Raw genomic sequence first — 26,233 nt, 5'->3', positions numbered from 1 at the left:
TGTCTTCCATGACGTGATGTGTAAGTTTGATATGTTATTTGATTAGATGCATCTTTTCTTTCATCATTTTTCTGTGTTATTATGTCAGAGCTCTACTGTGTGTATCATGTCTTGCTTACATTGTGTCGGGTATGAGCCCGTAATTGCATGTCATACTTAATATGATCTTAGCTAAATCAACTTACAACAGAGGTAGTATTTTCAATTTCATGTTAGAAAAATGCTGTTATATATATATATATATATATATATATATATATATATATATATATATATATATATATATATATATATATATATATGTATATATATGCACGAATATGCTGTATGTCCTACTTATATTAGTGTATTTTTGAGCATGAATCTCCATGCCCAACACGAAATATCTGTATCAAAACGCATACACGATCTAAGAGTTTCGAGACAGAACTGGAGGCTGTGGAAAATTCCAGAAATTAACTTAATTCCGGTAGAGTTTAGTGGTTCCCTGCCACCACAGGTTCGAAGCAGTTCCGGCTAATGATCCGATCGTTGAAAAACTTTTGCCTCACCTTGAAAATGGAGAGAATCATGACAGTTCTTAAAAACTAACTAAAATCCTAACCACAATTAGGGGCCAGAATTTAAGTCCAAAATACGATATAGATTATTGATACAGAAGCAGAAGGGGATATATTTATAAACACAGAGATCTGTTGCTTCATTTCCTCCATGATTATGTCTCGTAAGCTTCATCAAATGACGGAGTCATAGATGCATAAAAGAAAATGACAATATGGACCACAAGAGATTTTTAATCCTTATTCTCAATATGTAAATAATTACGACTTTTGTAATCTTTCATTATACACGTTTAACGAAATACATCGAGGGTACAGCCTTTTCTCTTTGGCTGCAATATGGTCTTCCTTTATCCCAAAAATTTTTAAGTGAAATTCGTCTCATTCCATCTTTGCTAACCCTCTCAGGTGCGACCCACTTAATAAAAAAAAAAAAATCCATATCTTTTTGTTCTAAAATATCCATTAACGCCAACATACACTGACCCTGAATATTAGCCTTGCCCTTTTTCAAACCTTATACAGAAAAATCCAGATTCTTCCTTGATCGTTTTTAACACACTATGTTAGCCACTATATATATATATATATATATATATATATCTATGCCTCAAGGGCCCTTCATAACATGCATGGTCCTAAAATTATTCTGTGCTCCTGAGGAAGGTCTGAAAAAAAAATCTTCCATCCCTACACACCATTGTTTTGAACCAGGGTCTCTGAGAAAAGTCCTCACGAGTTTTTTTTTTTCAATTAGTGGTTACATTTTGACGTTGTCGGCCTTAATGTCCCTTACAGTGAGTCGATAGGCCTAAACCCAAAACAACGAACCAGCTTTACTCAGTAATTCATTGTCTATTCATTTCATTGTTCCCAGGTATCTGCTTCTCCACACACGAGTCATTATATATATTCTCCGTGTCTGTTCCTCATCCCTAGATTTAGGTCCTCTTCTGTGTTCTCTATATTCAGCAGTCTGAACCATCGCGTTGAAGGGTCGAACCTTCGTGTTGAAGGGTCGAACTTCGTGTTGAAGAGTCGAACCTACGTGTTGAAGGGTCGAACCTTGCTGAAGGGTCGAACCTGTGTGTTGAAGGGTCGAATAAGCATGCTCAGCGGTATAAGAAAAAAGAGAAAATTATACATTGCTCTCCTTGCTACATTATAGGTACACCAGATAAAAACAGAGCTATTTTTAGTAAGAAACATAACTCTCGCAGCCTTTCCATACCCGATTGTATCATATGTCAAATCCTTTCATATAATTTCACATTTCAGTAACTTGTACTGTAAATTTCTTTGTGTTTTGACGAGCGAGGACGACCCTACCCTTCCTGTGCACTAAAGCGTCCCTCAACCATTCGCCACCCCCACCTCTTTATTGTCATCTTTTGAGTTCATGGGAAAAAAACGCATACATTACATACCGTAGAAAACTGGATTTGAAAATGCTCCAACACGATATTTTTTCTTCTTTTTTTTTTTATCTCTGCAAAATAGAAATCTACAGAATGAAAGAACTTTGGAAGTTGTTCAATGAAAGGCGTTCGTTAAGATGATGACAAAGGGCGCGCGCGCGCATAGTATAATTCGTCGGTATACCATATGTATAAACCCCTTGCTTTACATGACATCCTGCTTTTCCATAGTACCCAAGACAGACCAAGGGAGTATCGGAAATATTCCATATATAGATCGTTAATATTTTTGCTTTGTATCCTTATATATTTTGGATGGAATATGTTGTTATTAGGCTGGATGGTTTCGATTGTCAACCCATAAGTGCAGTGACTGTAATCCCTTGGGGTCTTTATTCGTCGTGCTCAACAAGGAAATCAGGGTAATCAAGTGGTAATCAAGGAGTTTAAGTGATCGTATTTTCAGGGTTCAGTCGTCGCAATCGAGGACTTACGTGGACGTACTCGAGGCGTTAAGTCATCGTATTCGCTGGCTTAAGTCGTCGTAATCAAGGAATCAAGTCATCGTATTCGCTGGCGTAAGTTGTCGTAATCAAGGAATCAGGTCATCGTATTCGCTGGCGTAAGTCGTTCTAATCAAGGAATTAAGTCGTCGTATACAAGGGCTTACGTCGTCGTAATCAAGGAATCAAGTCGTCGCATATAGGGGATTACGTCTTTATAATCAAAAAGTTAAATCGTCAGGTTCGTGAGAGCAAGAGAAAATGACGTAGGCTTCCATCTTCTTCACTGTGTCTGGCGATGGTGAAACTGAGTGGTGAGGTGGGCGACCCGTCCGTCAACCCGTACGCTGATGTCAATCACCCATTCAGACGATGAGTGTGTGAGGAGCGGCAAGCATCCTTTCCGGTATGCACAGAAGTCTGGTGTCTCGGTGTTACGCAATACGCTGCATGCGTCCACCTCTCCCACTCCCACCACCGCTTGACGTAATGCATATTGCAACTCTCTCTCTCTCTCTCTCTCTCTCTCTCTCTCTCTCTCTCTCTCTCTCTCTCTCTCTCTCTCTCTCTATGTATCCGGCACCCACCGCCACCTTACTCGATGCATTTTAGCGCAGGCCCGACAGTGTGGTATGTATACCGCCCTTCCACCCCGCCTCCACACACACACACACACACACACACACACACACACACACACATACACATACACACACACACACACACACACACACACACACACACACACTTGTATGATACTGTAGCCTCACTCCGTAGCCATCACGGTCTTAAACTCGTCTTGAAACATGAGTTAACACTCTTTTTATTCTATCATTTCTTCCCTTCCAGCCATATGCTCTTCGCTATTTACATCTGCCTGCTGAACTAACCTGGTTTCCCCCCTTTGCGTCCTTTGACCTCATATTCTTACCTTTGACCTGTGCAATCTCTCGGCAACCGCGTCACTGATATGGGAGCCAACCCGAAAGGAATTCTGCTCTCATGATGGTTTTTATAGACGGGTTCTGTTGATTTCTATGCATCTAGGGCTATGAAGATGTTCGGTTGGAGAAAATTCATAATGATCTTTCGACAAGGATATTTAGCGTGGCCACTTATTATGCAACAGATAATGAACTTATGCTATAGAGATAAAAAGCTGGAAGGAAAGTATAACTATAAGCCATTATCTGGTGAATGGCTCTTGTGTGGTTAGGTTCGCGTGCATAGAGGGAAATGTAATATCTTTGATTATTACTATATAGTACATCTAATGTATGAGGTCAGGAGCAGGGAGACTGGAATTCTTCTCCGCCTGTATCATCACTTGAAAAGTAAGGATATATATATATATATATATATATATATATATATATATATATATATATATATATATATATATATATATATATATATATATATATGTGTGTGTGTGTGTGTGTGTGTATTAACATGGTCAAACAGACGCACTGACACTCACATATACATCTACACAATAGAGACATAGTGTAGACTAAAGCATCCGACGGAAGGGTATATATATATATATATATATATATATATATATATATATATATATATATATATATATATATACAGGGTGTAGAAAAAAAACATTATAACGGCCACCGATAACGGATATCGGGTTGGCACCGACGAACAACAGGGAAACCCTGAGTTCTGTTGATAAGACCCGACAAGCCGATGCGACCTAGGACGGTGAGTGGTCGTGGTGACGACCTACGTCGTAGTAGTGGTTGTGACGACCTTGGACAGTGTCGGTTTGGTGGTGATCGTAACGACTTACGACGGTGCTGATCGTAGTGGTCGTGATGAACCTACGACATGTGGTGGTGATGGTAGTGGTCGTAACGACCTACTACATGTGGTGGTCGTAGTGGCTGTGACGACCTGGTAGTGGTAGTGGTGCTGGTAGGGTGGTGAAGACCCAGGTCGTCTCCATTCGGTGGTAGATGCATCTGAGTCAACTTAGCATCTTTCAAGATCCATTTTCATTGAAGGCTTTTATAGAATGCTGGTTGGAAACTATCGCACGCCATTAGCGAGACATAAGGTTCAAAATCTCCTCCCAAAATGACAGCAAAATCTGTATTGCTCTTACATATCACTCTCTTCCTCTCTCTCAAACTCTGTTGAATATGTGATGACAAAATTCTAAAATTCCTTAAGACTGATATCATGAGTTATCTATATAGTAGGAGAAAATATCTTCCGTTTGAATTTTTTTTGACGTGGGAAAACAAACGACTAAGAGAAGGATTATGTTTTTCTCCTCCTCTCCTTCAAGTCTAGTCCATGTCTTCCAGCGTCGTCAAGCAAGACCCGTCACAACCTTCAAAACAACGGGTCGGAAAATACCATAGATCACAACAAATCAACAAGGGTCCATTGATTTCTGTCAGCCTTCCACCAGGGCTTCCCAAAAACTAGGGGTCATAACCGCAGACAGAGTCAGAAATTCCTTTCTTATTTTCTGGGGCGGGGGTGGGAAGGAGGTGGTTGTACCGAACCATACACCACCCCTCGCTAGTGACAGAGTCCTACTTCAACTGCCCCCCAGAAATAGGGTTCCTGGATCTCTCCCACTCCTCACAAGGTGTATTGGTCACCTGCCACTCTGTTGATATCAGCCTCGTAGAAACTTGTTTTCTGACGGTGATGAGTATCGCGTCTTTGAAGGTGATAGACAGATAGATAGATAGAGCTAGATAGATAGATAGCAAGAGAGAGAGAGAGAGAGAGAGAGAGAGAGAGGATGATGATGATGATGATGATGACAGAGGATCTACATTTCCCACTGGATCAGCCCATTTGCCAAACGCGATAAAAAAGAAAAAAAATCGCTTTTTGCATCATTCATCGAAAATGGTGGGGAGAGTGAGTGAGGTGGGAGGCTACATACACCCTTTCTACTGACCAGCGTAGCACTCGGGGTCAAAATCTAAAGGGTAGTGTGGATCTCGTCATTGAAGAAAGGAGCAAAGGCACAAGGCTGCGGTCTTGGGAGAAATTCCTGGTTGAGGAAAGGCGGAGACCTCCACCAAGGCTGAGTAAAGTCTGTGGTGGTGGGTATTCCCTTGCCAGAGAGAGAGGCAAAGACTCCTACACTCAAGAGTCATTAGGTATAACCCTGGGCTGAAGAGGGACGGAGGTTTCAAAACAAGAGATGACGAAGTACACCGGTAGCGTGCAACACAACCGAGGCTTTGGGATTGTTTACATCCGAAAGTTGACGATAACACTAGATGACATCATAAGACCTGCTCCTTCGGGGTCGCATCCAATAAACATATATATTCAACTCCGATATTTTTGGGTGAAAATTCAGGTAAGGACTCGAAAACAACATATTTTGTTACGTTTTTCTGGAGAATAACGTGTAATGATCAACTAAGGTAATTCTAGTTATAAATTCGACACTTTTATCTGAACTAGATGGGGTTCAGTCAAGGAGACCCCTAGAAGAACTGTTAACGAAGGAAATAAGATAAAAAAAAGAAGGGGTCAAGGTTTTCATCTGCCAAGATGACACCTTTCGGGCCATCGCTCGCAAGACTGAAAGTTAGACAATCATGAGATGAAGACGACGGTGGTTGTTAGGTCCTCGACAGCGAAACGTATATGAGATGTGACATATCCTGAGAGGGAGAGACACTGATGCACATAGCAGTATGGCATGAACGAGTTGAAATTACTGGGGAAGACCCGGCCAAGAAGAAGGGATTTCGCAATAGCTCTCCGTCCTTACCCTTTGGTAGGATTCCTCAACTTTGATACGTTACCCTGAGCTACGCTGTCGTTAAGGCAAGTCACTGGACATTCCTCAGCCACGGGGGTTGTGGGGGGGAAGGGAAGAGTGGACCCTTTTCCAGGAGGGGAAGCTGCCACAAGTCACATTTCCTAAAGGCGGAGGCAGATACACGTATTTCTCAAGTTATACCGCCGGATAGTCACATGCTCGTTAGATAGACTTCCGCTAGTTACAATACCGGAAGGGGAACCTGTCTATGACTTAGACTATCACAAAGGGACGTTGCCGCAAGTTATAATGCCGGAGGGGAGATTATCCGCAACTTGAAAGCCGCTAGATGCACCGTCGGAGATGAACTTAACCATAACTTTAGACAGGGAGACGACAGTGTTAAGTTATACTGCTGGAGGAGACCGCACCAGAAGGATGGACAGGGGGCACCGGACGTTAGTCACAGCCTGTGTATACTCAGGAATATGCCACCGTCACTTTGTGACTGGCTCACGGACTGTGCTCGTGTGAGGGGAGAGAGAGAGAGAGAGAGAGAGAGAGAGAGAGAGAGAGAGAGAGAGACAGACAGAGAGAGACAGAGACAGAGTAATCACCTACGATTGTCTGCTGGTGCTTCCAGACTACTCCTTAACCAAACCTTTAGGACTGGTTTGCGTAAGGCGAGGTACATTTATAGCGCATTTCGCTTACCGAAGCGTTACCGCATCGCTTCTCCTCAACTGTTGGCCTAATTCTCATCGCTTGATATCGACGTATTGTCGTTGATACCGCTACAACACTTTGGATCGACTACTTGCGCAGCTCTCTACTGATCTGTCAGGAACGCGAGCCTGTTAATCCACCGTCTGCGTGAGGACGCTACAAGTCTGTAGTTGGCGCAACTATCTCGTGAACAATTATTTGCGAGACGATCTATCTATCGCTTAGCGCGCTACTCTGGATAGATTATAAGCGCTACGCAACCGATTGATTAAGGATGCCACCTAAAATTTCGTCAACATAGCCTCCATTGTCTAGCCATGGCCTTCATCTCTCAGTCCTCTAGCTTGGCTGTGCCAGCTCTTGAGAACACTCCGTCGCATCCCTCTAAGTCCAATTGGATCCTCCTCAGCGACCCTCAGAGCACCATGTCCTCACTTTCGTTCCCCCAAGAGAGCTTTTCCCCGACCAAGGGATCAAGAAGGTATGGGTAGAGCGGAGGCTGGTAGCCACAGCACACAAAAGAGACACCAAGTACTAGCCTGTGTATGTAGTAAGGCCATGGAAGTAGAGGAGATCAGCTCGTCCCAACTCAATCTCTTTCCCATCTTTCCCATGGCTACACCACAAGAAGCGTTGTAGATCGTTTGGATGGATTGTTATCTTCCCTCTTGGCGTTTTTTCTCTCCTTTCCCCAAACCGTCTAGCCCCATCATCACACCGAAATAACCCCGGAATAGAACGATTATGAAACTTTCCAGGGCGATGATTTCTTCATGCACGATCAAGGGGATGGGTCATGCCCCTTTGTGTGTGTGTGTGTGTGTGTGTGTGTGCGTGTGTGTGTGGGTGTGTGGGTGTTGCACCGTCCGTTGTTCTGTTTGCGTAACTATGAACACTAGTTTCATGTGAAGGGGTTACTGAACAGGCAGTTTTTACACAAACACTGAGGTGAGGGGTACCCTAAACGCCAACGTACGTGGGTCGTCACAACACTTTCGACATCACTGGCCTTTGTTTGACCTAACCATTATAAGTCGGGACAAACATATCACTCTCGACACCACTGGAAATTGGTCAGGTCACTGGCCATCTGTGCTACATACACCCTTAATACACCACCTCACCCTCAACGAATTTCTTTTCTCTACCTCCTCGACAATACTTCCCTTTGGCCTTACCCAAAAAAAAGATTCCGTCGTCACTGCAGCTTCACGATCGCTCCATCCTCGAGATGACTGAACTGTGTAGGTCAGGTCGAACAACGCAAAGTTATTTACACACCCTCAACACCACTGGTCAGGATCAGGGTGCTGAATCTTTGTAAGAAAAAATGAAAGGTGAGATGAAATAAGAATAACAGGGTGTTCCTCTCTTGTGGAGGGAGGTGTGTGTGTGTGTGTGTGTGTGTGTGTCTGTGTGTGTGAGAGAGAGAGAGAGAGAGAAAGAGAGAGAGAGAGAGTGTGTGTGTGTCTGTGTGTAACCGACCGGTAGTAGGCCCGCTCTCTCTCTCTCACTCTCTCATGATAAGCTCAACGGCTGTAGATGGAGATAATTTAGGCCACCGCTCTAAAAGTAGACTACCTGTACGATGGAGAGGATGGTGTACACACCTTGGGTTGGTAACAAGAGTCATGTACTGTAAACCACGGTTTACCAGACTACTCTACATCTATGTATGGATACTGTAGTTAGTCTATATAATTTATATCCCAAGGAATGATGTACCAGATTATTATACCATATAACAGTAGAGTGAATTTAAAAATTTCATCATGTATTCATGCAGTATAGGTTCAGTAGCGAGTAATTTGTCTATAAAGCCACTTAAAACTAATATTTTTTTCTCTTTGTGGTGGAAACTCATACTCTGTTTGTGTTGTGACAATAACAAATCAGTGGTTACAAGTTTCATAATGAAGCTAAAGAAAGCTAATTGTTTGTTTGGAGTGAGGGTGCTCAAAAGTCTGGAGTAAGGCACCGCAGTGCTTCGAGAGAAGCATTCAGGTGTTTGAAGTCAAGTGGGCAAGTGTTTCAGTATGGTATTCAAATGCTTGGAATAAGGTATTCAGGCGTTTGGAGTAAAACAGATACAAAGGGACTCAAACAGCAACAGACCATTGAGTCCTTCATATGTGGTGTTTAATTCACCACAATGGTGTGATTCATTGAAGTGTTTGGAGTTAGGTATATCAGTAATATAATGCTGAGCGCTGATTTTGGTTTGCGGTTGAGAATACAGCGTATGGCACTGGTCATAGCGCGACAACTAGACTTGATCATCCGTTGTAATTAGTCGTGCAAGCGTCAAAATGATTTATTCGTAATGTGTTTGATGTTGGACGAAACCACTTCAATCGTCCATGTTCCACCTCAGTGGTTTGCTAGACGCGGCAGTTGAAGTTGATGATACAGGCAATCACAAGGTCCATTCCGTTTCTTTCTTTTTTTATATATATATATCATTAGTTAACTGAAAAATACTGAAAGACATTAATAGATATACGAATACTGTGCCCTCTTTTTTCTCTCTCTCCTAGAAAAGAGCGTAGAAAACTGTCTACAGTATTAAGAAACCCCAAGATACCATAAAGAAATTAGAAACTTTTTTCCAGTGCTACACACACACACACACACACACACACACACACACACACACACACACCACACGCACACACGGGCGTCTGTGGCGTAGCAGTAGGCATTACTGATGGCCTCTCCCGGGGTCGCACCCGCTTGGGTTCAAATCCTAGGAGCGGCAGTTGGCCCCAACCCAACCCAGGTGTCCCTCCTCTCCTTAGGGCGTGTCGCTTAGTGGCTGCCTGGCTTAGGTTGTACAGAATGTGTGTGTGTGTGTGTGTGTGTGTGTGTGTGTGTACACAGATAGGAGTAAAGACATGGCGCTTGGACATAAAGGGATAAGTGACGGGGCAACACTAGAGAGCTTTCTTTCTCCCCGTCACGCATGTATAGCACACACACACACACACACACACACACACACACACACACACACACACACACACACACACACACACAGAACCCTGAAAAAAGGCATGACATCATGAGGCAAGGCCCCGGACGAGGCAAGGTCTTCTATCTACTCCTGGTGGGGGGGACACAGGCTCTCAGCTCCCCCACCCAGTTTCGTGTAGCGTCAGACGATAATGACGACGGGAATGATGTTGATGACTGAACTGACGACGGGAATGATGGTGACGACTGAACTGACGACGGGAATGATGGTGATGACTGAACTGACGACGGGAATGGTGGTGATGACTGAACTGACGACGGGAATGATGTTGATGACTGAACTGACGACGGGAATGGTGGTGACGACTGAACTGACGACGGGAATGGTGGTGACGACTGAACTGACGACGGGAATGGTGGTGACGACTGAACTGACGACGGGAATGATGGTGATGACTGAACTGACGACGGGAATGGTGGTGACGACTGAACTGACGACGGGAATGATGGTGATGACTGAACTGACGACGGGAATGATGTTGATGACTGAACTGACGACGGGAATGGTGGTGATGACTGAACTGACGACGGGAATGGTAGTGATGACTGAACTGACGACGGGAATGATGATGATGACTGAACTGACGACGGGAATGGTAGTGATGACTGAACTGACGACGGGAATGATGTTGATGACTGAACTGACGACGGGAATGATGGTGACGACTGAACTGACGACGGGAATGATGGTGATGACTGAACTGACGACGGGAATGGTGGTGATGACTGAACTGACGACGGGAATGATGTTGATGACTGAACTGACGACGGGAATGGTGGTGACGACTGAACTGACGACGGGAATGGTGGTGACGACTGAACTGACGACGGGAATGGTGGTGACGACTGAACTGACGACGGGAATGATGGTGATGACTGAACTGACGACGGGAATGGTGGTGACGACTGAACTGACGACGGGAATGATGGTGATGACTGAACTGACGACGGGAATGATGTTGATGACTGAACTGACGACGGGAATGGTGGTGATGACTGAACTGACGACGGGAATGGTAGTGATGACTGAACTGACGACGGGAATGGTGGTGATGACTGAACTGACGACGGGAATGGTAGTGATGACTGAACTGACGACGGGAATGATGTTGATGACTGAACTGACGACGGGAATGATGGTGACGACTGAACTGACGACGGGAATGATGGTGATGACTGAACTGACGACGGGAATGGTGGTGATGACTGAACTGACGACGGGAATGATGTTGATGACTGAACTGACGACGGGAATGGTGGTGACGACTGAACTGACGACGGGAATGGTGGTGACGACTGAACTGACGACGGGAATGGTGGTGACGACTGAACTGACGACGGGAATGATGGTGATGACTGAACTGACGACGGGAATGGTGGTGACGACTGAACTGACGACGGGAATGATGGTGATGACTGAACTGACGACGGGAATGATGTTGATGACTGAACTGACGACGGGAATGGTGGTGATGACTGAACTGACGACGGGAATGGTAGTGATGACTGAACTGACGACGGGAATGGTGGTGATGACTGAACTGACGACGGGAATGGTAGTGATGACTGAACTGACGACGGGAATGATGTTGATGACTGAACTGACGACGGGAATGGTGGTGATGACTGAACTGACGACGGGAATGGTAGTGATGACTGAACTGACGACGGGAATGATGTTGATGACTGAACTGACGACGGGAATGGTGGTGATGACTGAACTGACGACGGGAATGGTGGTGATGACTGAACTGACGACGGGAATGGTGGTGATGACTGAACTGACGACGGGAATGGTAGTGATGACTGAACTGACGACGGGAATGGTAGTGATGACTGAACTGACCGCGGTAATGATAGTGATAATAACGAAAATAAAGATGACTGTAAAGTTTAGCTTCTGTGTGTGTGTGTGTGTGTGTAATTATCTTTCTTTTAAGTACACTCGTAGGGCCTCCATCTGAACTGTGTACGTGTGCGACACAGGTACACTTACAATCATAGTCACACGCACGCAGCCTCACTCACAGACACAGGTAAAGCCAAAAGATCGAGTCACAGTATACCACGACCTACAACCATAGACCACAACTATAGTATACCACGACCTACAACCATAGACCACAACTATAGTATACCACGACCTACAACCATAGACCACAACTATAACGTTAGCCACATGCCTACAAAAAATATCACCAACGTAGGATCCACCACCCGCAGCCGCTGGATAGACACAGCAGCGCCGCTGAGACTAAACCAAGCCAAGCCGCCATAGCAACAAACACAGCCACAGCTCCAAAGAGGGAGTCGGCTCGGTAAGAACCCCCCCCCCCCCCCGATATCTTCGTCACAGCACTCAACACAACATCACCATTGTTTATCTAAACTCACCTCAACCTTGCTACCACCGTTCATCTTCTCAAGTTCCTACTTACTGCTTGGAGTTATTCGTAATTTTTCAAAGTAAGTGTTATAAAAGATCAATAAGTGAATGAAAGAGATGAATGACAAAAACGACGCGGAATGGACTCGAAAACGGACTCGATCGTTGTATATAGGATGTACACTCCTATGGACTCGAAAACGGACTCGATCTTATTGTATATAGGATATACACTCCTATGGACTCGAAAACGGACTCGATCGTATTGTATATAGTATATACATTCCTATGGACTTGAAAACGGACTCGATCGTATTGTGTATAGTATATACACCCCTAGCATCAACATGTCCTGGTCACTCGTGCTCTTCCTATACACTGCTCCTGTATCGCTGTATAGTCACCACATGGTCCCTATTGCAAAAAGTTCTCGATAAACAGTTTGGGTGTCATTTGACAGTTTTCCCGCTCATGGATTGGTCAGTTGGCTTTGTTAGGTTTAACGGCCAGCGATCAATGAGAAGGTTCGTTAGGCCTACGACCTTTTTGCTTTTTGTTCTATACTAGTCTTTATAGTACTTACCTGCGCTATCATGAACTAAATGTTATATCTAAATAACGTCTCATAAAATAGTTTAAGCAAGAATTCTAGTGAGACACAAAAAGTTGTTGAAATGATCTTACGTTATGTAAAAGCTGATCAGAAAATCATAACTCCCATTTTTGAGAGATTTATTCAGTTTTGTTTTCTGTAGATCTCATTCTGCATTAATGATTTGAACCAGGAATTTATACGTATTACCTTTGACAGACTGATAGGCTTAATTTTCTCTTCACTCTCATTCTGCATTGATGAGTCTATCCTCTAAAAAATCTTAGTCTTCGAGGATTCAGTTAAAACAGGTAAAGTTTAACGTATGGAGTGAGGCTCTCTGGAGTTCCCCAGCGTTCCAGGTGAGGTCGTTTAAACAACCTTGTACATCCTGACTCGTGATAAAGGTACAGTGGGTTATCTCTCTCTCTTGGGGCCAGCCACAGGTGAGCCAGGAGCTGGGTCTTAGTGGCCATCATATGAAACGCAGTGTTATGTAAATACTCTAGTTTTACGGTAAGATTCCCATTATATTTTCACCTTCTTGGGAAAAAAAAATGATGCTGCACTAATGATTTCTTCTCTGTTTCTTTTTTTTTTTCTCTCTTCTTATTTTCTCTTTTGATTTTAAGGACCCTGACGCACACATCGTTAAAGTTCCATCTACCGGAAGGGAAAATTTAAAGGTGTCAAAAGCTCTTGGGGAAGATTTTTTTAGGAGTCGTATGGAAATGGGAAGATCGTAGAGAATCCAACGCCTTCATTGATCACCTCATTTTGAGAGCGTTCCAGGCTTGTCTGGATCATTTCAAATTTCACAACCTACTGGAAATCACCATAGATTGACGTGAAAATAATGATTCTCTTAAGGGTTTTCATTAACTCGTATGTTGACAAACCTCGGAACGAGGGCGTAACTCCACGTACCTCGCGAACGGCCACATTTCTAAGGAAACTACACTGGGATCCCTCATACAGAACCGTCGAGGATTTCTATCCACAAATACATATTAGAAAACTCCATAAATTCACGGACACTCTACACCCATTTCTTTAAATCTGTTGACGGATGTACATATGAGTGTTGCCGGGCGTCATGTGTCTCGGCGAAGCAAGAAAAGAAATGTATTAAAAAAAAAAAAAAACATGATGGTACATCTGCATGTCGTCACTGAGTAATGTCAGGCCAAAGAGCTAAGCCAACATCCGCTTAGGGTAGTGAATCAGCCACAAGAGAGAGAGAGAGAAAGAGGTGTGGTGGCATGAACACAGCACCCATTACATCGACCTGGCTCCTCGCTTCTTCACCAGTGATGGAGGAGGAGACGTAAACCACAAGGGAAATCCCTCCTGGCTAAACCTCATGGACCCACAGTTGGCTTACATGGTACTGCTGCTCGACAGAGCTTCTCGTGTCTCTGAAAATGACGGTTAGAGGTCGTATGTAATGTATCTGTCTATCCAGCTATACAAAGGTCTATCCAGCTGTCTATCCAGCTATACAATCTTTCCCTTTCTGTGTAAAGGCAGACTTATCTTCCGTTGGTAGTCCTGGGCTTTGTATGTTTTTTTTTTTCCTTAGTGTATCGTTACTTTAGCTAATATTGATAATTCTTTAGTATTTATATTGTTAAGGATTGACTGTTGCGTAGTCTAGGTTTAGCTCAACATAGATCTTTACAGGAGAGTTGCTTGATCATAAGTAGATGCATCTTTCATAAGGGAGGGGAAAAATATTTGAATATTCTTAACCATAAAGTTTTTGAATCCTGTGTTTTCCTGCTTCATTTGTTGTACGTCACTTTGACACACCAGCGCCTCGCCTGTCTCCCTAACCCATTTCCCTCAGTCCTCACCCTACGTAGACCTCATTTACAACACACCCTTCCTCACCCTTCACTTTCTTTTTTCCCAACATTACTTTACCTCATCTCTTCTCCCTCGGCTCAACATCCTTCACGTGGCTCCTCCATCGAAGAACCTCCCCCATCCATGCCCACCTCATGGCTCTCATCACACCCTCCCCTCCCTCCCTCATCATTCCCCTCTCCCTTCTCAGCCCAGTCGACCGACCGCCCTCCGCCAACCCCTTCCCTTCATTCAAGCCTCCTCCAGCCTCTGTCATTTGAGAAACATCATGATGTAAGTCAACTCTAAGAGATCTAAGAATATACTTACGGTGTAAGTGCTCATTTATGTAACCATACACACTTAAAGTGTAAGTAGACACTAAGATATGCTCCGAAATGAGGGACTCAAAGATCTGGTTAGGTCTCTCTTCACGGCCATATCATTCTTTCGCATATGAGTTTAAATTACGAATTTCTCCTCTACTTAAAACAGCCCTACAGATGGCTGTAACCCTCGTGTCGTTTTTATCTTATCTGAAACCCCGCATCCCTACAGTGTGGTGGAGGCAACAGCACTACCACCACCACCACCATCAGCCACCCTTGTCCATCGTCCGGTTATAATCGTGGGTTTCCGGTAGCAATTTTTTCTTCATTTTGCTGCCAGTGTCTGGGTTCGTATCCAACCGAAAATGTATTCGAACGAACGGTTCCTACACCGGAAATTTACATCTCTCTCATTTCCATCTGTAAATGGAATTTGGCAGTTGTTTCACACAGAGGAGAAATTATGCCAAGAATAGTTTATGAATTAACCAACATAGACAAAATACATCGTCCTTGTTTCTGTTAATGGTAGCACATATGGCACAGGCCAATAGATACCCTGATCATAGCCTTTCATATACTCTCTCTCTCTCTCTCTCTCTCTCTCTCTCTCTCTCTATATATATATATATATATATATATATATATATATATATATATATATATATATATATATATATACATATATATATATATATATATATATATATATGCCTTAGCCAGGTACCCATTTATCGACCAGCCCCGGGGGAGGATGAACGGCTGGGTTGAATGTAGACCGATTCGAACCCGGAGATCTCAGTCCGGGCGTGACTCATGGTCAACAACGCACGCCACTATACCACTCCAGTAAATGCGGTACTTTAGAATATTGTTAGAAAAAAAAGTAAGGAAGCAAACCTGAGTACAAGATGCGAGAGAGTGGTTTAGGCATAAGACAGACTAATTAGCATAATGCCCCGATATTCACAGACAACCAGAGGTATCAGACGTTCTCCGCTGTCCAACATGGTCAGGCGAGATGTGTCGACGCTCCTGCTGCTGCAGCTGTACCTGCTGCTGCTGGTGCTGCTGGTGGTACCGTCTGCTGACAGTCGAGATCAAGGGAGGAGGTAGGCAGCAGCTGGCCTTGTTTACAGTTCATATATCTGTCTCTCCAGCTACTCCTGAATTGTTTATTACTGCTAGTAGTAGTAGTAGTAGTAGTAGTGACAGCAATGGTAGTAGTAGTAGTAGTAGTTATAGTAGTAGTATTAGCAACAGTAGTAATAGTGATAGTAGTAGCAGTCTCAGTCAGAATTGGCAAGCAGGTCGAATTATCGTATATATATATATATATATATATATATATATATATATATATATATATATATATATATATATATATACATTGTTTACCTGAGCGCACCCTGACCTAATATTAGGTACAGCAGGTTTGGCTATTATACCTAGGTAGATTACCTTTGTTTATTTAAACTTTATTCATGTCCTATTTCATCGTTCTTTTAGATAATGTTATGGAATGTGCAGATTTCTGATATCCGTTGATAATGAATTCCATCATAACGGAGGTAATTTGGCCAAAGGTCACCTGTCGATTAAGACTGTAAAGCTCATCCTAGTTATAGATAGGTTTCCATTCCACTTCATTGCTCGCGGGGTCAAAAAAGAAAAAAAAAAGTCTCCCACAAATACCATCTGTTACCCCTTTTCACCACACACACACACACACTACCTCTTCCACCAGCTCTGCTCCAACACTGTCACACCCTCTACCCTCCTTCCCTCCCACCACCACCACTGCGCCAACACTGCCAACGTCCCCCACCATTACCACCACCTCCAAACCGCTACCCTTTGTCACCTCTCCTGATTTCCTCCACCACTTCGCCAGCAACAGCAAGCATCTGTGTCCGTGCGAGCTGGAGTTCCAGAGCAAAGGCAAGCGGGCCTTCCCTGCAGACAGTATCAAGATCACCAAGAGTGGCAAGATCAACTGCTGTGTGGTTAGGTTCCTCGGCTACCGCGACCCCAACGCCACCGTCGTATGGTAAGCCATTCTGTTTCTTCTCGTCGTATTCTATTTTCCAGACATGTATTTTTAAGCCAGTCGCACCGGATGTTGAATCTTGAGGGACCTTACCGAGAGCAGTGGTTAGAACGATATACGTTAACCCAAATAATTTTTCTGGAAATTGCGATCGTATATTTTTAAAACCAGGACTGAGTTTTTCTTTCTCTCTCTCTCCCTCCCTCCCTCAGGAAGTTTAAGGGTGTGGAGTACCCCTGGCCGCAGAAGGTCAACACCTTCGAGAAACATTTCTGTGGGATGGAGACCTTGGAGACGAGGAGCGCCTCACAGGAAGACCAAGGAGAGTATACGTGTACCGTCATCTCCTCGAATGGGACCAGTGTGACGAAGACCATGAGCCTGACTGTCTTTCGTAAGTGTATCTCTCCTGGGTTGGTGGGTAGTGTATGGGTGGCAGGCAGCCACCGACCAGGGAAGAATATTATCACAATTAACTAGCGGCGTTCCCGTTCGCCTTTAACCCCTAAAATGCTTAAAGAACTTACTCTAAGCCTCTCAGAATCGTAGCCGGAACCTGAGCCTCAGTCATTGCTAACACAACTTCCTCGTCAAGCACAAACTGTGATGAAAGGATAGATTAAATGTAATACCTAATAAATCACATGTTTCCTTTACTCATTTTCCTTTTTTTCTCTCTCTCTCTCATCAGCCAACGTAGACTACCGCGAGAAACCGAGTCTCCTGAAGGTGTCTGGCCATTCGTATGCCCTGGTGGGCCGCAACGCCTCCTTTTTCTGCAAGGCCTTCGTCGGGTTGAGTCCGGACTTGCCACCTTCAATATCCTGGAGAAAGCTCCTTCCCAACGGGAACCCTGAAACGTTTGCGAATAGACTTCCTAAAGTCACGACCACTGTGAGCATCACAAAGTAAGTGATTGAAGGTTTTAGGCACAAACGTAGGGGGTAGAAATTTCCATTTGTTGTTGTTGTTTTCGGTTGCTCACGTGACCCCATTTCATCCCTCTGTGGTTAATCCCTTTACCGACTATTACATCAACAATTTGGTGACCTCCGTGGTGTAGCGGTAAGCGTTTCCTGGCAGTGACGCACTCACGAGCCGCCCAGGGTCGAGCGCATGCATAGGTTCGAATCCTGGTTACAGCAGTCGGTCCATAGTCAACCCACTTGTTCATCCATTCCTAAGAGTTGGTCGATGAACTGGGTACCTGGCTCGCAAAAAGAAATGAACCTCTTTTCCCCTTGCCCAGTCTTTCTCTACTTCTGTTTGTCATTCTCACTTACCCGCTTACAGATCATTACTATGATAGCCAGTTAGGAGAAGAGGATCTGATCTTATCTATCAACGATAAACTGCTACACACCTGACTAGTGTAGCGAACGGGAGGAAGCGAAGAATCAACCAATCAGAGGCCATTTCACAACCTGTGCACGAAGAAGAAAAAAATATGTGGTTAAATGAGCGGATGTACTCCGTGAAGTTGTTTGATTCTACTGCATAACAACCATTGCATCTATTGACCTCTTGTGGTTGTTAAAGGGTGGAATTTGTAGATGGATAGTGTCATATTCTTGTTTTTCTTGGTCTCATGGTTCATGCATCCATAAACGAGGCTTTATGTAGCAATGTCAAACTGACAGTCGCGACGTATGATGAGGGAAGAATGTTTGTATTGTGGTAAACCTGAGACTTTCCACTTACACAAGTGTAATGTGTGTGTGTGTGTGTGTGTGTGTGTGTGTAAGTGTGTGTGTGTGTGTGTGTGTGTGTAGGCATTAACAATATGTTTAAAATCCGACATGACCTGGACGGGCCTTCTACAGTTCTCTTACTCTCCTCCTCCAGCGGACATATTTCAGGGCAGTTAGTGTTCAACGAAGTCGAGAAGGCTCACTTCGGCAATTACTGCTGTTTGATACAAAATATCTACGGAGTGACACAGGGGAATTTTGCACTCATCGAAGGACGTAAGTATAAGATACCCAAGTGGTATGTTCTTTTCTTACTTATTTCTCTCGTGATATAATAAAGTTCGAGGGTTCTCTGCTGGAGAAAAGAAGAGTCAGTCAGTCTCACAGAATATAACTGAGCATATCCTAACCTAACTTACTTCTAATCAAACTCATCATCAAGCCTGTCAAAGCTTTAAACCAATATACCCCAGTTAAGCGTATTTTAACTTTAAACCAATGTACCCCAGTCAAGCCTATTTTAACTTTAAACCAATGTACCCTAGTCAAGCCTATTTTAACTTTAAGCCAATATACCTTGACCATAAACCAATTTAACCAAACTAACTCGCTCTTAGTCAAAGCTCACCTAAGCCACGCTAATCTAATATAACGTACGCTAGTATATCAAGCCTTTAACCTATCCTAACGATAATGATAAGGGAGATATTAGATCTGAAATAAGGTAAATAGAGGATTTCCAGGTTCACTTAAGATAAATGGTGGAGTCAAGGGGGAAAACACACTGTGCCAACAATCCCAGTAATATTTTCTTTCTCTCTGCAGTGACGCCGTCGGAAAAGTGGATGGAAAACCTGAAGATAATAGTGGTGGCGGAGGTGGTGATTCTGGTGGTGCTGTTGTTGGCTCTCTACGTCTGGTGTCGCTGTGGTCTCCTCCTGCGCCTGTACTACAGCCACAGCATCGTCGGCGGCTCCGTCAAGGGTGTGTGTGTCCTCGAGTTGTGTAGCGTAGCACAGTAACCCACCACAGCAACATAGCACCCCACTGTAGTACCACAGTAACCCACCACAGCAACATAGCACCCCACTGTAGTACCACAGTACCCCACCACAGCAACATAGCACCCCACTGAAGTACCACAGTACCCCACCACAGCAACATAGTACCCCACTGTAGTACCACAGTACCCCACCACAGCAACATAGTACCCCACTGTAGTACCACAGTACCCCACCACAGCAACATAGTACCCCACTGTAGTACCACAGTACCCCACCACAGCAACATAGCACCCCACTGTAGCACCACAGTACCCCACCACAGCAACATAGCACCCCACTGTAGTACCACAGTACCCCACCACAGCAACATAGCACCCCACTGTAGCACCACAGTACCCCACCACAGCAACATAGCACCCCACTGTAGCACCACAGTAACCCACCACAGCAACATAGCACCCCACTGTAGCACCACAGTACCCCACCACAGCAACATAGCACCCCACTGTAGCACCACAGTAACCCACCACAGCAACATAGCACCCCACTGTAGTACCACAGTAACCCACCACAGCAACATAGCACCCCACTGTAGCACCAAAGTACCCTACCACAGCAACATAGCACCCCACTGTAGTACCACAGTAACCCACCATGGTACCATAATGACCTTGGTTTCGCCCACAACAGAGGGGTTCCAGCAAGACGTGTTCGTGGTTCACGGAGACTCTGCCTCCTGCTGGGTGTGGACGGTTCTGCTGCCCATGTTGGAGGACACCTGCGGCTACACCTGCTTCCTGCCGCAGCGGGACATGTGCGGCGGCGAACGTAAGTCTCAACAACACCTCTTGTTGCCTACACCTGTTGCTACCTGCACCTGTTGTTGTCTGCACCTGTTGTTGTCTGTACCTGTTGTTACTGTATCTTCTTGCGTTTCGAACTTGTTATCTAGTATTGCCTTTTCTGTTTCTCTTCTTCTCAGGCATTATTGTCCCTTTCACACAGAAAGTAATATATTGAGGGGGAAAAGAAAAATAGATAATGTAGATATAGCAGCTAGTAATGAACTAGCACATAGAAAAATCAGTAAATAGCTAGAAAGAGCAATAACATAAGGACCGTAAATACGAGAAAAAAGGGACTCTCAGTCCTATAGAATAAGGACTAAATCTACCCTAGTGAAGAATCCAAATCCCAAAATAAGGATTATAAGTAACAACCTTTTCCTACGACAGAGGTGGCTGAATCCATCCTGGCAGCCATTTCCCGCTGTCGGCGAGTGCTGGTCGTGGTGACGCCCTGCCTGCTGGAGAGCGCCTGGGCTTCCTGGGCGATGTGTAGTGGGATCCACGCCGTGCTAACGTCACAGGCCCGCATGCTTGCGCTCGTCCTCGAGGTGAGAAACAGGGGAAGACTAGGTTGTAATCCAATAGGATAGGTAAGAGATCTGAACTAATCTATGAAGGGATAGAAAATATAGAAAGAGATAATGCCAGTATAAGAAAAGTGCCACATCTTAGGGAATAGCGGTAACAGCCAACTGTCTCATCCTTCCCATGGTTCCATCAACAGCGAGAGACACTGCACGGGACGTCTCAGCAGGGAGAGGACCTACTAGGCATCCTGAAGGTGGTGAAGCAGATCCCCGTGCCAGCTGTCTGTGGCCTGCAGCTGGTACAGGCACAGGAGGACTACATGCTTGTCTCAGCTGCCGTCAGGTTGGAAAAGGAGACCCAGCCGTCGGAGCTGAAACTGGACATCCCCAAGATCAAGATCGACAATGCCTTGTCGAACTCACCGAAGAGCCAGCGACTCTCCAACATGATTTCTGGAAGCAACACAGCCTCCAGGGAGAACCTGGAAGCTGATAATAAGAAGACGGAGGCAGGAGGCCCCATCATCTTCACAGAGGAGGACTTCGGGCAACAGGACCCGGGATCTCCGTGCTCATTCACGCCCTTCATCATGCCCTCTTGCCAAAGAACCCGTGACGCCGGCGCACAGGTCTCGGTGAGTATGCAAGTCGTCCCATGGTTTAACCTGTTCCTGTAGTGTGTGTGTGTGTGTGTGTGTGTGTGTATAACTCACCTTACTTTTCTCCCCCCCCTCCCTTCCACACACACACACACACACACACACATTACACACACACACACACACACACACACTTACACACTCACACACACACACACATTACAACAGCGGCTCATGACTGATACATTTTCATAGAGGCTTGACTAACTTTTAACCTCTTCTGCCGACAGGCGTGGCAGTCTCTGTGCAGGTGTATACGCCTGGTGTTCGGGGGGGACATTGAACAGGTGTTCTGGCAGACTGTGCGCTACCGTCTTGGGCCGCCCTCGCTCCGGAGTCAGGGAAGAAGACCCACAATCATGGCTTAAAGGAAAAGTGTCTTGGCTCTCCATGGATTTTATGAGTGCCCAAGGAAGGGTGACCAACTCATCCAAAGCTCAAATGTGTTGTTTTACGGCTTAGATTTACATACATATGATAATGTGGATGAGAAGGAGCTGTTGAACTGGAGTGTGAAGTTTACAGAAGTTTTTCCTCAAGTTAATCTACATTTCTAAGATGTTGACCAAGAATTTTTGAGTTGTAACAGTCCTTTTTTTTTTTTCCTATGTCTTTCTTCCAGAGTTTGAGGCTTTGCATCTGGAATACCTGCGATGCTGGACGGGAAGACTGTACAAAACTATAGAGACAGTATAGAGTGGCAGATTCTCCACCTCTGCTTACCCTGAGAGACTGAGCGAGACTTAGAGGAAATGTGTGTGTGACAGAGAGAGAGAGAGAGACATGTGGATTTTGCTCCCCCTCTCTAGAGGGAAATCAGCCCCTTCAGTACCTTGATAAGATGTTGAGGGTGGAAAAAAGAAATGGAAATTTAAATGACGGATGACAGTGTGATCATACGAAGTGCCATGATAGTGCATTTTCGTAAGTGGAATTTTAAGATGCGAGACATAAAAAGAGAATGCCTCTTTTTTTTCAAGTACAAAGATGATGAAACTTTTTGCTAGTGGGCTACAATGGTGATGGCTGTCGCAGCACTAGTGGTGTATGGCAGAACTCTGACTTCGATCAGTTTCTATGCTGGTTTTTGGCGAAGATTTTACTGTTAAGGTATTTGTTAACAGTTAGCCTCTTAGCTACAGTATCTTTCTTGTAGTCTGACTGCCATAGAGAAGTGTATGTACATGTGTATGTGACGGCGCTGTGTACTTTAGATTTAAGTACAGAAAAGTTGGCATAGCTGTATATAGGTCATCCCCATTTCGTATGTGTGTGTGTGTGTGTCTCACTAAGGATTATAGATTAGATGAATCTTTAGAGAAGGAAATTATGTTCTTTAATCCTTTTAATTTTCCTTTTTTTTATGGTTTGATTGTGTGGTCAGGTTCCAGTACTATGCTTTTCTGAGATGAGCCTCAAGATGAATGTGAATCAGAATCTGTCTGTGGTGATCAAATTGTCTTTGTACAGACCAGGTGATGTTCCTCTCATACTTGAGTTAGGTGTTTACCTCATATGCTGGATGTTAAACATCATGTCTTTATCGTAAATATTACATATCATTTCAGCCTGAATGTTGATGCCTTATATATATATATATATATATATATATATATATATATATATATATATATATATATATATATATGTATATATATGTTAACCTAAGTCTTCCATTTATATTGAAACCATTAGTATTTCCTGTGTGTATCTTGTGTACTTATGACCATTGTACCTCTTGAGAATAGTTAGAAAAAATATGGTGTATGTATTGATATCACTATATGTTAAGGTAATATGCATCAAGTTCTGTAGAATTTTTTTTTCTGTATGTACTGTATACAGTATCATTTTGTTGTTCTGCATCATTTTATTGAGTATGAATGTATTCTTTAGATGTTAAGTCACCGTGTTGGTGTCTTTCTGTAGTTTTATCTTGAATGAATATTTAGCTGCCTCGTGTGTGTGTGTGTTTTTTTTTTTTTACGGGCTTCTAAATGCTCTTAGGTTCTGTAGTCAGTCAGTCAGTTGAGGCTGTTGACGAACCACTCACTCCTCACTGACCCAGGAGGTCCTTTATGGAGGGAAAGGGCTTCATCAGACAGGGAGCGAACGGGTAATATATTCCCTTATGGAAAACAGTCAAGCTAATCCTCTGCAATCTAATCTAGTTTACTGACGGTTTTAGTATACCTCGAGAAACCTCCTGACCACACCAGCACAGCTGGTGAAATACTGGTATATAGAGGAGGACGGAGTCATACGTTGCTGGGCAGCAGCAGCAGCAGCGACTCTTAGGTAATATAGAAATAAGTCCATTAGGTTGTCTCAAATGTGGCAACGCTGGGGAGAACAGATACAGATAAACAAGTGAATTTAACTCGTGTCTTAAGTGGAGAAGTTACATGTGTTGTTTACATCTGGGGAGCGAGGGAGGTCGATTTATTCTTTTTCCACTCGTAAATTTTGAAAGACTTTGTTCAAGTGTTGGGATAGTTTTAAGATGATTATATGCACTTGTACGTGTTGTATAGGATATGTAGGACACCGAAGCTAGGTATCCTCAAGGCCAGATCTGCGCCGCCCTTTCAACACGTAGGTAGAACTGCAGTGAGCGGGCTGCAATGTTGATGTCTTAACGTGTAACTATGTGTGTGTGTGTGTGTGTGTGTGTGTAGTAACGTCAGTAAGCGACTGACCATTTTGATCCACCTGATGTCTGGTATGTATACTTGATATACCTCTTGATGATCATGGATGTATTAAACTATATTCTATACTATCACTACTGTAATTCTTCACTTTCGATTACTTTTTTTCTTTGGAGTTGCTTTAGAGATATTGTTTAATCACTTTCTTTTCATTTTAGTGTTTACTGATACTGCTAATGTTATATCTGGTATTAATTGAACTGTATCTTTATACTTACGCCACCTGTGAGAGAACATCTGCCTCTCCTCACACTTGTTTTGACGTTGGTGGTTCTTGGAACAGTTTACTACGATCAGTGTCATGTTATGGAGTCATGTGGTGCGTCCGAGGTGAGAACCCTCTTTTAAGTATGACCGTAGTAACTTTTAGATTGATTTTCAAAGTGTATTTTATTTAGTTTTAAATGTAGAAAGAGACTGAATAGAGGTGGGAAAAGAACTGCTCTTTAGCGAACACTGTGGAGTTTTAAAGTGTGTTGGAGACGAAGCCACTGTGAATGAGTCTGTCAGACATGGCATTACGGTTCCTTACTTACCGAAGTGCTTCAACAGAAAACAAGGTACAGTGCCAGAGAAGACGGCAACTCGGCTCTGTTTTCCAAAACACACGCGTCTGATACAACCAGTACGTTTTATTTACCTGTTTTCAGTATGATCTAGTCTCTGTCTCATCACTGTATGAGCTCCGCCATCCCACATGGCCGTGTGTGGGAGTGTAGTCAAGCGGGCTGCCTGCGCTCGCCTAACCTTACTGGTGTAACCAGTACAAGTGTGTCTGTCGCTCGCATGTGGGCGTCAGCAGAGCCCCCGGAAGGGCAGCGGTGGTGACAAAGGACACTGTTGTTATTCTTGGTTGTGTCGGAGGCTTGGGCACGTAACGCTGCTGCATCCTCAGGAACCTTCTGGAGGATCTTCATGTCGTGTACAGGTTTGACATTGTCCTTGGCATTGTAGGAGGTTTTGAGGAAGTGCAGTCTCTCTCTCTCTCTCTCTCTCTCTCTCTCTCTCTCTCTCTCTCTCTCTCTCTCTCTCTCTCACACACAGACCATGAACTGAGAGTGTGTGTGTGTGTGTGTGTGTGTGTGTATATGTGTGAAAGGTTTACAGTACAATTATTCTTTTCATATCAACTGAGTTCCTATATAGCGTTCTTCCATTGAACGTACAAGTTGTTGGTGTTGCAAAAGGCTTGAAGATATATGTTCTGTGATGCTTTGCAAAGATTCTCTTTCATCAATTGTTCCCAAGGTTTTTTTTGTCTCCATTCTCATCTGTTTTCTTTTCGTCTTGCTGCTTATTTATTAAAGAAAATCATCAAAAATTCAGGTGTATTCGTTATCCACAGTTTTATATAGAGTTAATCGTATCAACATATTACATGTACAAACATACATAGACATACGAAATAACAGAGAGAAAATATAACTAAATTATTTCAAGTGGTTACAGACATACAAGCATAGACATATATACGCACATCAACACACCAGACACAAACATACACACAGGGACACCAAACTCAGAAACACAAACACATACACATACGTCTATTTGTAGTTGTATTGCAAGCAAGAAACTCTGCTTTGAC

At 43.9% G+C, this 26,233-nt stretch overlaps 1 protein-coding gene across 2 annotated transcripts in view; it reads left to right on the top strand.

Moving 5' to 3' along the window:
* LOC139760607 (X-linked interleukin-1 receptor accessory protein-like 2) overlaps window positions 1–25,966 on the top strand; it is a 35,466-nt gene extending 9,500 nt beyond the window's left edge. For both annotated transcript variants that reach the window (XM_071683990.1, XM_071683989.1), the window contains exons 2-11: window positions 16,128–16,267; window positions 17,050–17,205; window positions 17,418–17,599; window positions 17,897–18,113; window positions 19,051–19,172; window positions 19,722–19,880; window positions 20,591–20,728; window positions 21,136–21,296; window positions 21,473–21,910; window positions 22,165–25,966. In XM_071683990.1, the coding sequence (XP_071540091.1) occupies window positions 16,164–16,267; window positions 17,050–17,205; window positions 17,418–17,599; window positions 17,897–18,113; window positions 19,051–19,172; window positions 19,722–19,880; window positions 20,591–20,728; window positions 21,136–21,296; window positions 21,473–21,910; window positions 22,165–22,302 (1,815 nt within the window). In that variant the 5' untranslated portion in view covers window positions 16,128–16,163 and the 3' untranslated portion in view covers window positions 22,303–25,966. The remainder of the gene's footprint in view (window positions 1–16,127; window positions 16,268–17,049; window positions 17,206–17,417; window positions 17,600–17,896; window positions 18,114–19,050; window positions 19,173–19,721; window positions 19,881–20,590; window positions 20,729–21,135; window positions 21,297–21,472; window positions 21,911–22,164) is intronic.
* Window positions 25,967–26,233: the final 267 nt, after the last annotated feature.

This window comes from Panulirus ornatus, chromosome 37 (genome assembly GCF_036320965.1).
Source record: "Panulirus ornatus isolate Po-2019 chromosome 37, ASM3632096v1, whole genome shotgun sequence".
In the NCBI taxonomy this organism is placed as follows: domain Eukaryota; kingdom Metazoa; phylum Arthropoda; class Malacostraca; order Decapoda; family Palinuridae; genus Panulirus; species Panulirus ornatus.
The sequence above is the reverse complement of the archived record's forward strand: the minus strand, read 5'-3'. Positions and strand labels throughout refer to the sequence as shown.